The sequence below is a fragment of the Oncorhynchus gorbuscha genome, linkage group LG09 (genome assembly GCF_021184085.1).
Source record: "Oncorhynchus gorbuscha isolate QuinsamMale2020 ecotype Even-year linkage group LG09, OgorEven_v1.0, whole genome shotgun sequence".
Lineage (NCBI taxonomy): Eukaryota > Metazoa > Chordata > Actinopteri > Salmoniformes > Salmonidae > Oncorhynchus > Oncorhynchus gorbuscha.
The window spans coordinates 9,915,105-9,928,855 of NC_060181.1; the positions used below are offsets into that span (position 1 = coordinate 9,915,105).

The 13,751-nt window shown below is 41.7% G+C and overlaps 2 protein-coding genes and 1 non-coding gene across 4 annotated transcripts; 1 reads left to right on the forward strand and 2 right to left on the reverse strand.

Moving 5' to 3' along the window:
• Positions 1-309: 309 nt before the first annotated feature.
• LOC124042671 (E3 ubiquitin-protein ligase PPP1R11-like) lies at positions 310-1,990 on the forward strand. The gene is made up of 3 exons (XM_046360753.1): positions 310-612; positions 1,364-1,472; positions 1,604-1,990. Exons 1-3 carry the CDS (start codon positions 535-537, stop codon positions 1,768-1,770), a joined length of 354 nt encoding a protein of 117 aa, XP_046216709.1. The 5' UTR covers positions 310-534; the 3' UTR covers positions 1,771-1,990.
• A 4,317-nt stretch (positions 1,991-6,307) lies between these two features.
• On the reverse strand, positions 6,308-11,474 carry LOC124043148. 2 transcript variants are annotated; one of them, XM_046361385.1, is made up of 3 exons: positions 11,088-11,474; positions 9,320-10,909; positions 6,308-6,345 (listed from the first exon to the last, which is right to left on the reverse strand). In XM_046361385.1, exon 2 carries the CDS (start codon positions 10,313-10,315, stop codon positions 9,362-9,364), a length of 954 nt encoding a protein of 317 aa, XP_046217341.1. In that variant the 5' UTR covers positions 10,316-10,909; positions 11,088-11,474; the 3' UTR covers positions 6,308-6,345; positions 9,320-9,361. The 2 variants fall into 2 exon arrangements, with proteins under 2 accessions (XP_046217341.1, XP_046217340.1); XM_046361384.1 differs by lacking the exon at positions 6,308-6,345 and having other exon boundaries at positions 8,935-10,909; positions 11,088-11,473.
• A 1,992-nt stretch (positions 11,475-13,466) lies between these two features.
• On the reverse strand, positions 13,467-13,549 carry LOC124044782. Its single transcript, XR_006840721.1, has one exon. It is a non-coding gene; the product is annotated as a small nucleolar RNA Z195/SNORD33/SNORD32 family (small nucleolar RNA).
• Between the last annotated feature and the right edge of the window lie 202 nt (positions 13,550-13,751).

Consider the following 13,751-nt stretch of genomic DNA (forward strand, 5'->3'; position numbering starts at 1 on the left):
ATTGTATACCTTTTGTCATGCCTTATTGGGCTGGATTTATTGATAGTATCTGTTGGAAAAAAGTTTGGATGTTGCCACACACATACCTACTTGTTAACAAAATTAAGGAAGTTTAATTTAAAATTATTCATAGACATGGGATCAAAGTGTTCATTTTTTTGGTATATTCTAATTATCTTCAGTTCATATTTGTTTGCTTTGTAAATACATTTGGATTAATAAGAGAATAAAAATAAACAGTTTTTAAACAGTTTTCCTTTGATAATTATGTTCGTGTCATTTAACTAGCCAGCTGCAGTATCATTGTTTCCGGCGAACACGTTTGCGTACGGAACCACCGGAAGTGGTCCGTCTCGGAATTACTTCCTCCATATAGCCAATTCTTTTTTTTTGTAATTCTGATACAGCTTCTTGCGGAACATCCAACGAGTCTGTTTATTTTTGCAGAAACAGGGTGGTTGTTGTTACCAAAACAACGTTGACGTTTGTTGACGGCTGGCGCGACCTCAATACCGCCAAACAAACATCATCGGGATGGCGGAGGCGCCAGGTACTTCTAACGAGGCGATAACGGAGACCATTCAAGTAGAAACAACGCCACCGCTCCAGCAGGTAAACTAGCTATAGAAACCCAAATAATTAGCCAAGTAGTAGATACAGGAAGATAACGAATAAACTGTTTGGAATCGAGTCCAATATGCATGCAGAGGCCGCAGTAGATCAGTTATCTAGTTACAATAGCTAAAGTAATCCATTATTACCTAAAGCAACCAATTCCATGGTAACGCGGCATTTATGCAGAGGCACAGATTTTTCACTTTAAAACCTATGCCAAACAAAAGTAATTGATCTCGAAGTTTAACAAGCCATACACATTTTTGCACAATGACTACTTTGAACAATTTACTACACAGTAAATAAATAACATTTACTAGTAAAAACTGTGCAAATGCAACGTTTGGTAATTTACAGAAGATATACGTTCAAATCTTCGCTCTGTTTTTATTGTGTTGTCAAACTTCTGCACAGTTCTTCCTATAAATGCTTTCGTAAAGAAATCTGTGCAAATTGTTCACAATAGTAATTGTGCATAGAGATCTATGGTTTGTTCAACTTTGAAATAAAACAATCTGAGTCTTGGTGTAATTCCGTTACATGGAATTGCCCCTTACTAACTAGATCATACAATCACGGTGAGACGATTTGATCCTAGCTGTCAAGTGTAGCACATTGCCAGTTGTACCAGCCCATCAACTAACTAGCAAATGTGATGTTGACTGACTACATGACCTTGTTGACAAGAGAAACACCATATGCCTGTATGAAGGTGAAGCTTAAACAGTCTCCTGTTTGTGTCTCTCAGGAGGGACGTAGCCTGACCATCAAGCTGAGGAAGAGAAAGACTGACAAGAAGGTGGAGTGGTCCAGCGACACAGTGGACAACGAGCATCTGGGAAGGAGGTCCTCCAAGTGTGAGTATTTATTTCACACCTCCCTCTGTTTCTAGCTGTTTAGATGCACTTCTCTGTTATCTGGTACTATAAAGTATATGCATGCAATTGTTGGCATTATTGATGACTGAGTATTTCTGACACCTTGACAGGTTGCTGCGTCTACGAGAAACCCAAGCAGTTCGGAGAGTCCTCCTCTGAAAGCGAGGGAGATGACGAAGGCTGTGGAAGTGCACACTGCATTCTAGGACATGGGAAAGACATGCATGGACACAGTGGAGGGGGTGGGGGGAACTCTGGAGGATCACATGCCCATTAATGATTAAGAGTGGAGACTGGGGGTTACGACACATACTGCTACACACACAGTCTCATTTAGTTCAGTCACTGCAGTACTGGGAGGAAAAGGGATAAAGATTAGAAGAGACAGAACAAAGGAAAGAACACAACCTGTTTGATAAGAAAATGGGGTGCTGTTGAGAGTTCATTGTATATATTACAATCATTTTTCTTTTTTTTATAAAGAGTACTTTTCCTTATTTGTCTAAATACTTGATTTGACTTATGTTGCAGTATCTTAGCCTGTGTGCCAGACAGTTTGTTCCTGCTTGTCAAACAGGGATTTGGAAAGATGATGATGATGTAACATTGTAGAGAGCTGAAATAGTCTGGTACCCAGACTACTACTAGGGAGTGAGTTCCAAACAACAGCCTATCCAGGGCTCTACAACCCTGTTCCTGGAGAGAGACCCTCCTATAGGTTAACTACAACCCTGTTCCTGGAGAGATACCATCCTATAGGTTAACTACAACCCTGTTCCTGGAGAGAGACCCTCCTATAGGTTAACTACAACCCTGTTCCTGGAGAGAGACCCTCCTGTAGGTTAACTACAACCCTGTTCCTGGAGAGAGACCCTCCTATAGGTTAACTACAACCCTGTTCCTGGAGAGAGACCCTCCTGTAGGTTAACTACAACCCTGTTCCTGGAGAGAGACCCTCCTATAGGTTAACTACAACCCTGTTCCTGGAGAGAGACCCTCCTGTAGGTTAACTACAACCCTGTTCCTGGAGAGACCCTCCTGTAGGTTAGGTTAACTACAACCCTGTTCCTGGAGAGAGACCCTCCTGACCAACCCTGTTCCTGGAGAGAGACCCTCCTGTAGGTTAACTACAACCCTGTTCCTGGAGAGAGACCCTCCTATAGGTTAACTACAACCCTGTTCCTGGAGAGAGACCCTCCTGAGGTTAACTACAACCCTGTTCCTGGAGGTTAAACTACAACCCTGTTCCTGGAGAGAGACCCTCCTATAGGTTAACTACAACCCTGTTCCTGGAGAGAGACCCTCCTGTAGGTTAACTACAACCCTGTTCCTGGAGAGAGACCCTCCTGTAGGTTAACTACAACCCTGTTCCTGGAGAGAGACCCTCCTATAGGTTAACTACAACCCTGTTCCTGGAGAGAGTACATTAGTCTCAGCACTTCAAATAAGAATAGAATTGATGGCAGATTGCCTTAAATTCTGAGAAGATGTAAAGATATGTCCTTTTGTATTGATGAGGTGAGAGAATGTCAACATACCAATAATTAGAAAAATCTTACAAACCATGTACAAATTATATACAGATTATATACACTGAGCTGCAAAAGTATTGGGACAGTGACATTGTTGTTTTGGCTCTACTCCATGGCTCTACTCAAATGACACTGACTATGAGGTGAACTTGCAGACTTCCAGCTTTAATTAGAAAGTGTTTTCATTCATATCGTAAACCGTTTAGAAATTACAACACTTTATGTACATAGTCCTGCCATTTTAGTGAGAGGTTAGCATGTCTTGGGGGGTATGACAAAATGCTAACCTCCCATTATTGTGATAGTGAGAGGTCAGCATGTCTTGGGGGGTATGACATAAAATGCTAACCTCCCGTTATTGTGATAGTGAGAGGTTAGCATGTCTTGGGGGGTATGACATTTGTGTGTCTGTAACCCTCAGTCAGACAGTCTGCACTTTAACCTCACAGTCTATGCATAATTTTACATCCTCGAGTGCTGGAGTACAGAGGCAAAACAACAGTTGTGTCACTGTCCCAATACTTTTGTAGTTCACTGTATATTCTTTAATTCATTATCCCCTCTGAGAATGAATGCACCAGGGCAACATTGGCAGGAACCTCCGCTGCATGCTGGTTGGTTATGAAGAAAAAAAAAGTTGCCATTTTAAATCAGTCTTATATTTGCATCATACTTATTGCACTGTGATCGGGCAGAGAAGATAACGTTTGTTTCAGTGAGAGGAAATAAATGCCATTTATTTAGTGCTGCTGTGTACTTTCCGTACTAAACATAAAGTGGGACAAAATGTGGTATTACCGCAGTCCAGATCATGCAGTTCAACAGAAGACATGGGAGAAAGAGAGTTTTTGAATGGATAGGGAGAAGGTGCATGATGAATTGCTGGCCCAAGCTGTGTTCACCAGTGTCTCAACTGACCAAATGTCACTGGCCATTTCCCCATTGTATACTCCTCGCATCCTCTCTCCTTCTCAAAACCCAATCGAAGGAGACGGTTAGAGGGGTGGGACCTCTGGCTTTCTCATCCAATGGATTTTGAGGACGTGAGGAGTATGCAATTGAGAAAAGACCAGTGTCTCGGGCTTCATCCTCTGTGGTTCCAAACACCGTATTACTACTTAAAACTGTACTTGATCTGTGATAACATACACTATGTATAATGGACTACATCCAATTTCACCACACGTCACCATGTTCTATTACAGATACACACGTACAATGTTCCTGTACTGGTAAAGCACCTTTCTGTACATAAAATACATCATATGAGATCAGATTTAATGTGAATAAAAGACGAAATCACTTTGTCCAAGTGTGTTACATGAATTGAACTTGAGATGTATGTGTATATCATAGCACAAATAAAGATTCTTCAAGGCTGCATGGAAATTAGAATATTGGTTTATTATTATATTAGTTCTGGACCTCCCATCTCCCAACAATCTCTCCTACAACATTGATAGTTCTGGCCAGGGGTGTATTCATTAGGAAGCAAACGTAAGCAAACAGGCCAAAAGGGGGAAGACTATCAGAACTAATTTCTGTTGCACAATGTTTTTCTACGGTGTGCACTAATGAATAAACCCCTGGGTCTCCCATCAACCCCACCTACAAGACCGTTCAGGTTTCCAGGACTGTACCGTAGTTACCTCATCTCACTATAGGTCAACACAGAGGGATACTGAATTAGTGGTTTGTGGCCATGGAGACGAGTAGAAATAAGTCAAATGACCAGGTCACATCCAGGGACCTCATCAGGGAGGTTATTCTGGTCTTTGTCCTGGCTGCCAAAAGTATGAATCCTATTGACGGAGAGCTCCCAATACCTGACACATGGCCTTGGATGCATCCCAAATGGCACCCTATTCCCCACATAGTGCACTACTTTTGACCAGGACCCATAGGGCTATACAGGAAATAGGGTGCCTTCTAGGGATAAACACACCATATGAGATATTATATGTCACTCGTTTCATGGCATTTTTACATCTGCAACATTGATCAATGTTTGGCTACTGAACATGGCCATGGTGGATTTTCATGTGATTGTTTTGCTACCTTTTGAGAATCAGATTCTCGAGTCATTTTGACAGTGATCCAGCACTTGTCTGGGGACATTGCACATTCTCGTTACAAAACAACATCTTTCTTTATAATCGACACATGGAGTAACAAGTCAAAAATGCGACAAAAACACACACGAGATAAAAGGCAGAGAGGAATTGCAGATATGGTATCACTGTTCAAAGTTCTCATTATCAGTACGCAGCGAGGGTAGTATCGTATAACGTTCTGCATCACTGTGAAGTTTTGACAGCTGTATCTGTTTTGCTACGACAAAACAAAAAAAAACGATCTGAAAAAGGCCATTGTAGAAACTAGAACATTCTTTCATGGTACAGGGGCACTGTGGGTAAAAAAAAAACCTCTTCCGCATGCAATACTGTAGATTGTGGCTCATGCTGAGGAGGAAGAAAACCTTTGCAGGTAGAATTTAGTGTTCCTGAGCTTGACTGTTGGTTTCTATGGGATTGTGCAAAACTTGCTACTGGATAACTGCACAACCAAGTTTCATATAAACACATTTTCTTAAAAAAATAATTAAAAAAGGGTTACCATTGAATGTTTCTGGTCTGTAAGTTACCTTTCAAATCAGGAACCATGTGTGTGATAACACAGATACATATATAAATGTGTTCAATTTGTAGTGTACTATTAAGAATATGACTATCATGGAGAAAGACAGGGATACGGTAATATACTATGGCATACTTGTAAAGTTAAACTACCTACACATGCAGTATTATGGCACAGGAAATAAACAGAAAAGGCTAATAAAAACCTTGCGTCCAAAAAAACAAACATCAAGCTTTGAAAGAAAACTATGAAAAAAAAGGTGCTGGTATCTGTCGAGTAGATATTCAAAAGTGAATCTGAACAAAACAAAAAGAATCCCTCTTGCCATGTCTAATTAAACATAATTGTATGAATTTGAGTAATCAAAGAAAAGTACTTTAGGGGGAGGGAAACTCAACACAACAGTGTTATCACTGGGGCCTATTTGACCAAGATTGTAGTGGATGTGCTTTGCCTCAGCTCCAATGAATATCACAGTAGTGAGGTGAAATGTAGCTTCAAAGTCCTTCAGGCTCTCCCTCTCCTCATTGAACACAGTGTCAGCTGGGCTCAGCTCTTTTCACGTGACTGTCTTTGCATTGATAGGCTGTCGAAACGTAACTTCTCAGACCCTCCACGTCAGGGTCTCGAAACAAACCCCCCCCCCCCCCCCCCCCCAACTTACCTCCATGTCAAAGGATTTCCTGTGGGGAGAAATTATCAGTAAACAGATCAGTAAATGATCTAATGATCAGTAAACAGTTAGTGGTTCAGATGCTTTAAAATAGCCTCAAGCAAACCATAACAAAATCACATGGGAAGGTCATTAGAATGACAACAGCAAGAGAAAAACAGGAGAAGAAAACAACTTCAAAACTGTCAGCTCTAAAAGTCTGGGTTGTATCCACTAGGCAAACAGAAGAAAACGTACTGAGGCAGGGACAACCTGACCTTGCCCAAAAATAAACACTTTTTGTAATTTTATGTAGCAAACGTGCACTTTGACCCTATTACATGGACAAAACCCTCACTTTATTCCCATGGGGCTGCTGTTTGTGGCTATTATAGCAGCAACCCTTCAGGCAAATAAAATCCCATCCTTTCTTCATACATAACTGCTCTCTATGTAAACTCTAATGACATGTCTTTCCCCAAAGCCATTGATATATCATTAGTTTCACACAACTTGGAGAATGTCACAGTTCTTTTTCCCTGGTTGCAAGATTAAAATAGCTGAAAGCAGAGCAGTTTGTGGCGGGCTGTAGATCAAAATAGCTGAAAGAGCAGTTTGTGGCGGGCTGTAGATTAAAATAGCTGAAAGCAGAGCAGTTTGTGGCAGGCTGTAGATCAAAATAGCTGAAAGAGCAGTTTGTGGCGGGCTGTAGATTAAAATAGCTGAAAGCAGAGCAGTTTGTGGCAGGCTGTAGATCAAAATAGCTGAAAGAGCAGTTTGTGGCGGGCTGTAAATTAAAATAGCTGAAAGAGCAGTTTGTGGCGGGCTGTAGATTAAAATAGCTGAAAGAGCAGTTTGTGGCGGGCTGTAGATTAAAATAGCTGAAAGCAGAGCAGTTTGTGGCAGGCTGTAGATTAAAATAGCTGAAAGCAGAGCAGTTTGTGGCGGGCTGTAGATTAAAATAGCTGAAAGAGCAGTTTGTGGCGGGCTGTAGATTAAAATAGCTGAAAGAGCAGTTTGTGGCGGGCTGTAGATTAAAATAGCTCAAAGCAGAGCAGTTTGTGGCAGGCTGTAGATTAAAATAGCTGAAAGAGCAGTTTGTGGCGGGCTGTAGATTAAAATAGCTGAAAGCAGAGCAGTTTGTGGCAGGCTGTAGATCAAAATAGCTGAAAGAGCAGTTTGTGGCGGGCTGTAAATTAAAATAGCTGAAAGAGCAGTTTGTGGCGGGCTGTAGATTAAAATAGCTGAAAGAGCAGTTTGTGGCGGGCTGTAGATTAAAATAGCTGAAAGCAGAGCAGTTTGTGGCAGGCTGTAGATTAAAATAGCTGAAAGCAGAGCAGTTTGTGGCGGGCTGTAGATTAAAATAGCTGAAAGAGCAGTTTGTGGCGGGCTGTAGATTAAAATAGCTGAAAGAGCAGTTTGTGGCGGGCTGTAGATTAAAATAGCTCAAAGCAGAGCAGTTTGTGGCAGGCTGTAGATTAAAATAGCTGAAAGAGCAGTTTGTGGCGGGCTGTAGATTAAAATAGCTGAAAGAGCAGTTTGTGGCAGGCTGTAGATCAAAATAGCTGAAAGAGCAGTTTGTGGCGGGCTGTAGATTAAAATAGCTGAAAGCAGAGCAGTTTGTGGCGGGCTGTAGATCAAAATAGCTGAAAGAGCAGTTTGTGGCGGGCTGTAGATTAAAATAGCTCAAAGCAGAGCAGTTTGTGGCAGGCTGTAGATTAAAATAGCTGAAAGAGCAGTTTGTGGCGGGCTGTAGATTAAAATAGCTGAAAGCAGAGCAGTTTGTGGCGGGCTGTAGATTAAAATAGCTGAAAGCAGAGCAGTTTGTGGCAGGCTGTAGATCAAAATAGCTGAAAGAGCAGTTTGTGGCGGGCTGTAGATTAAAATAGCTGAAAGCAGAGCAGTTTGTGGCGGGCTGTAGATTAAAATAGCTGAAAGCAGAGCAGTTTGTGGCAGGCTGTAGATCAAAATAGCTGAAAGAGCAGTTTGTGGCGGGCTGTAGATTAAAATAGCTGAAAGCAGAGCAGTTTGTGGCAGGCTGTAGATTAAAATAGCTGAAAGCAGAGCAGTTTGTGGCGGGCTGTAGATTAAAATAGCTGAAAGAGCAGTTTGTGGCGGGCTGTAGATTAAAATAGCTGAAAGAGCAGTTTGTGGCGGGCTGTAGATTAAAATAGCTCAAAGCAGAGCAGTTTGTGGCAGGCTGTAGATTAAAATAGCTGAAAGAGCAGTTTGTGGCGGGCTGTAGATTAAAATAGCTGAAAGAGCAGTTTGTGGCGGGCTGTAGATTAAAATAGCTGAAAGAGCAGTTTGTGGCGGGCTGTAGATTAAAATAGCTGAAAGAGCAGTTTGTGGCGGGCTGTAGATTAAAATAGCTGAAAGCAGAGCAGTTTGTGGCAGGCTGTAGATTAAAATAGCTGAAAGAGCAGTTTGTGGCAGGCTGTAGATTAAAATAGCTGAAAGCAGAGCAGTTTGTGGCAGGCTGTAGATTAAAATAGCTGAAAGAGCAGTTTGTGGCAGGCTGTAGATTAAAATAGCTGAAAGCAGAGCAGTTTGTGGCAGGCTGTAGATTAAAATATCTGAAAGAGCAGTTTGTGGCAGGCTGTAGATTAAAATAGCTGAAAGCAGAGCAGTTTGTGGCAGGCTGTAGATTAAAATAGCTGAAAGAGCAGTTTGTGGCGGGCTGTAGATTAAAATAGCTGAAAGCAGAGCAGTTTGTGGCAGGCTGTAACCTAGCGGTTAAAAGCTTTGGGGCTCTGGATAAGAGTGTCTGCTAAATGACCCCCCCAAAATACACAAACAAACAAACAAATTGTAGAAGGTGCAAAGATTGCCAAACTAGACAAGAATAGTCTCCATAGTTTGAGTTTACACTAAGTTTGCCCAATATTTTTACATTTTTCTGCATTTCGTTAACATGAAAACTCACACTTTACATCCCAAGACTGTAGTACAGTTTGAAAACACAGAAAATCACAGAAAAAGTGAAAGAGACTGAAAGAACTTACCAAAACAAACTTTCTTTCAGGGATCATCTTTCCTTTGATGTATTATTTTGTAGTCAGGTACATTTCTGTAACTTCCCGATCGTCTCCCACTTCCCTATCGTCTCCCACTTCCCCATCGTCTCCCACTTCCTCCTCCTCCTCATCTTCCACCTCCTTTTCTCCTTTCTCTTCCTCCACCTCATCGCCCTCTCCTAAGATCACACACTGCCGGACGCTGACAGAGATGACTAGTGCTTGCACGATGCCGTACACCAGAGCAAAATGTGGAAGATACTCCTGGACCACCCAGAGCAGTCCTGCCATTCCAACAGTGGAGACAAAAAACATTGCCATTCCATGGAGCCACAACTTCAGTCCTCCTTGGATCCCTAGCATCTCCAGGACCAACTTGGTAGGGGGGGACACAGTCCACAGGAAGCCCACCACCAACAGGTCAAACAGGTGACGAAGGAGGTTGAAGCAGATCTCATAGTGTTCCGGAACTATCTCCCCATTCCAGGCACGTGCAAAGAACCGGAAGGCTGATGAGGAGCTAGGTGTGGGAGAAGGTGGAGGAGTTTCATAGTCAGAATACTCCCCATCGTTGTCAGAGTCCCATCCTCCACCGATACATTTCCTCTGCTTGATCCCACCAGGTTCAGCTGCTCTTGGCCAGAGGAAGTCGCGGGACGGCAGAACCTTAGTCCACCATCTGGAGCCACCATGTTCTGCTTTCCCCTCAGCCACCTGCTTGCCCTCGCCCAGATCTTCAATTTCCAGGGACTGGATTTTCTCCTCACTTGCTTCCCAGTACTCATCAAGCAATGTTGTTTGGTCACTTGCTTGCCTTTTCTGTCCAGTTCCCCAAAACCATGTTGTTAACCCTCCTAAGCCCCAGCTGCCTCTTGTCTGCCTCTCGTCTTTCATGGTTTTGTCAGGTGCTACTTTGCTGCCCCAGGGCCGGTAGGAGACAGCTGGACGCACCCACCCCCAGACTCTTCCTACTACAGCTGTCATGTCAGCTCCCTTAGTTTAGTTCCCTTAATTCTGTCTGGATTTTAGACTGATTTATGAAGAATGTACTAACGGGTTAAACTGTATGTCTATCAGCTCAAAGGTTTTGTTAGAGTATAGTACATTAGATGAATGAGTCAAATTAACAATTAGAGGGTGTGCACCTCAGGACATGAAAGACCTGTAGGTGTTCAATGTTATATCGAAACCAACAATACAGCCCCTACACAGCACAACACCTACACCCAAGGGAAAATTCCAATGTGAGGTACTAGCTACATGTCTTCCCCAAAAAGACTTTCACCTTGCTTTAGCCAATTTCTCTCTTATAACAGTGAGTGCCATACAAACAAACCATACCAAAATACAACTTTGAGTAAATCAAATAGCCAGTTTTACGTCTACAGTGTAAAGAGGAGGGATTCAATTGTAAGATATCTTAGTCTGTATATATATATGTACTTGGCTACAATATTTTCAGGTACTTTCTGAAGAACATGTCCAACTTTACAGGGTAAAGACGTTTAGTGGAGGAATGTAGCAGGCCAATATTAAATCTCTGACAGCGTTTCTCTTGAGTCTCTTCCACTTCTTGATCTGTGGGGGGTTAAAGTCAACTCGTTACATCATAACAAAAATAGTAACTAGCAAGATGGTTAACATTAGCCAGCTAAGCGCTAGATAATCTTACAAAAAAAGTTACATATTGATAGCTAGATAAAGTTAACGGTAGTCAAGTTAAAGTTAGTTGTCACTCGCTAAAGCAAAAACTCACCTTGTTCCCTATAACAGTTCGCTAATCAAGATCCGAAAACGTCCACGTAGCTAGCTATCAACTTATTGGCAAAGTAGGTTCATTTGAGTGCCAAACGTACTGAAACTGTTCTCTAAACGTCGTGGATGTATCCGCTTAAACGACTGGCATCTTTCACAATTACGTCCATACGATATCAGCTAGACGTTCATTCCGAAAACTGCGAAACTCGCCGATTATCTGCAGTAATTGAAGCTGCTAACTAGTTAGCATTCAATAGAACGCACCTGGAACCGGAAATAGCTGGCATACTTCCGAGCCGCGTGAAACGAGTTCTGTACCAAAGATTATATAACCCCAGATAGGCCACGGTCAGTCTTTCCACTGTAGAAATTAACCATAGCAGGCAGAGTCAAGCATAAACTAGTGAGTTCCGATTGGTGCGTTCTAGCATTTATTTGCATATTACATTTTAGGAACGCCTGATCTGTGATGCGTAATAACTCAATTAGGCCATGCATGCCTTCAACGCATTTTTTTATTATTTTTTTACTTTTAAGGTACAGTCTACAATTCCTCCAGTCCTGTTAGATTCTAGTTTCGGAAATAAACCCGTAGGAGGAGCAAATGTGTCACGGATGAGAAAAGTGGCAGTGTTCGCCAAAAATCCACCTTCTCCCATCACCAAATTTGGTGGCGAGTGGAAACGCTAACCGGATGCTTCACATTAACACACCCGGTTATGCAGCCATTGTTCTGCGTGTACCCGTGAATGACATGACCATTGTTGGCTGTGATCTGTAGTGGCTTAGTCCGACTGCTGGTTAGAATTGATACACTAGCCAAACCTGACTAAATTAAACAGTAGAAAGTATTTACTATTCATGTGAAACTTCTGCATTGAATGCTTGTTGGTTAGTGACCTTTCTTACAGGGGCAACATTATAAGAGGTATGGGGTAGTGTTAGATATCACAAACAATTTGCAAGCCCATACCCCCAGTCAAAAACAGTACACTGATGACTCCACGTTTTTTTTTATTCAAACACTGCAAGCACAAATTGCATGATAAGTGGCAATTGACTTTCAATTAAATATCCCTTTTACGTCAGCAGTTGTCAGAGTGTTAACCTTGTAGGAAGGTGTCAGATATCACCAACGAAATTCCTTGATTGTAGTCTTGCCAACTTTAGGGAATCAAAGCCAAGATAAACTGTTCATACGGCAAAGTCCCCCAATCAACTAAATGCTTACGTTAAGCATTTCATTTCACAACTGAAGCTCTTGAAGAATCTCCCATCTATTTCAAGATCCTCCAAGTCCTAAAAAGACAAATGTGGCAGTTACAAACACATAACATGATTAGGAACTTAAGACAAACAAATTGCAGTGTCAGTGCATTGAAAGAGCTTAATGGTAATCAGACACCGTCAACTGGTATATTCAAAGAGACAACATGGCACCAACACAGCAAGGAAACAACCTTCTGTACTGACCTGTGAACTAATACAAGTGATCCTGGAGTCCGCGGTCTGGTCTGGGCAGGGCAAAGGAGCAACACTCAACCTCAAGAAATGAGAAAGCAGCAATTACTACCTCCATTACAATGTACATACGAAAACATCTAACCAATCGGATTCATCAGCTACTCTGTTGAAACAGTAAGGTCTCATCACTTGCAAAACAAGTGACTGGGGAAACCAACCGATAGACTCTTATCAGTGCAAGTGATCATGTAGTGAATGACAAGAGTCAGGACTAATTCACATGCTCTTGATATTTGGCATTTGTGTCTCAGTGCGCTGCGAGAAAGCATCAGTTTAATTCAGGAACCGAAATCGCAATCATCATAGACGCTACAGGCATTATCCCATAACACAAGTAAACCAATAACACGAATGTCACAAAAATACAAAGTGTCAATTACTTACATTTGTTCCAAAGATGGTGACACCCTCAAACAACCACCTTGTGGCCTGAATGCAGAGAAATCCATGATTACATATGGAAACATGGACAAGTACACAGGACCACTGTATAATATCCACTGTCTCAGATTGTAATGTGAGTTATCATAGTAGTTACTCAAGCAATGTATGTTAAGCAGAATCACTGACAGCTGTAGCAAGTTATATATTAACATAGCTAGATCATGGTGTAAGTACACATGTCAAGTGACATGAAATCCTTGGACTGGATAATTAGTCATTAGATGGTACTAATGGATCAAAATAATTGATTTCACAACTCACCCAGCAGAACGCATGTTGCCACAATGGCAGCAAGCAGACAAATTAAAATGGCCCCTGCCACGGAGCAGCAGAACCTGGGAAAGTAACACAGCAAGACTAAGCTTTTTTGCTACAGCCTGAGGTTCAAATGATTCAACAAGGTTGCTTTTATGTCTCAGATGGTAGTGCATGTAAAGTATTCTCATGGTCGTTAAACTCAAATACATTACTGTGGTAAACATCACTGACAAGCAAAAATATGTACTCTGGATAAATGTATATAACTACAGTTTAGAGAATTGATTCACTGGTCTCAGCCACGAAGAGACCTCAAATGAAAACTACTTTAATGCATAACAAATATTACACAAAGGTTAAAAGCCTTGCATGAAAGCATCTTCAATCAGTCTAGAAAGTAATGAAATACATTAGAATCCAAAGGTACTTGATGGCA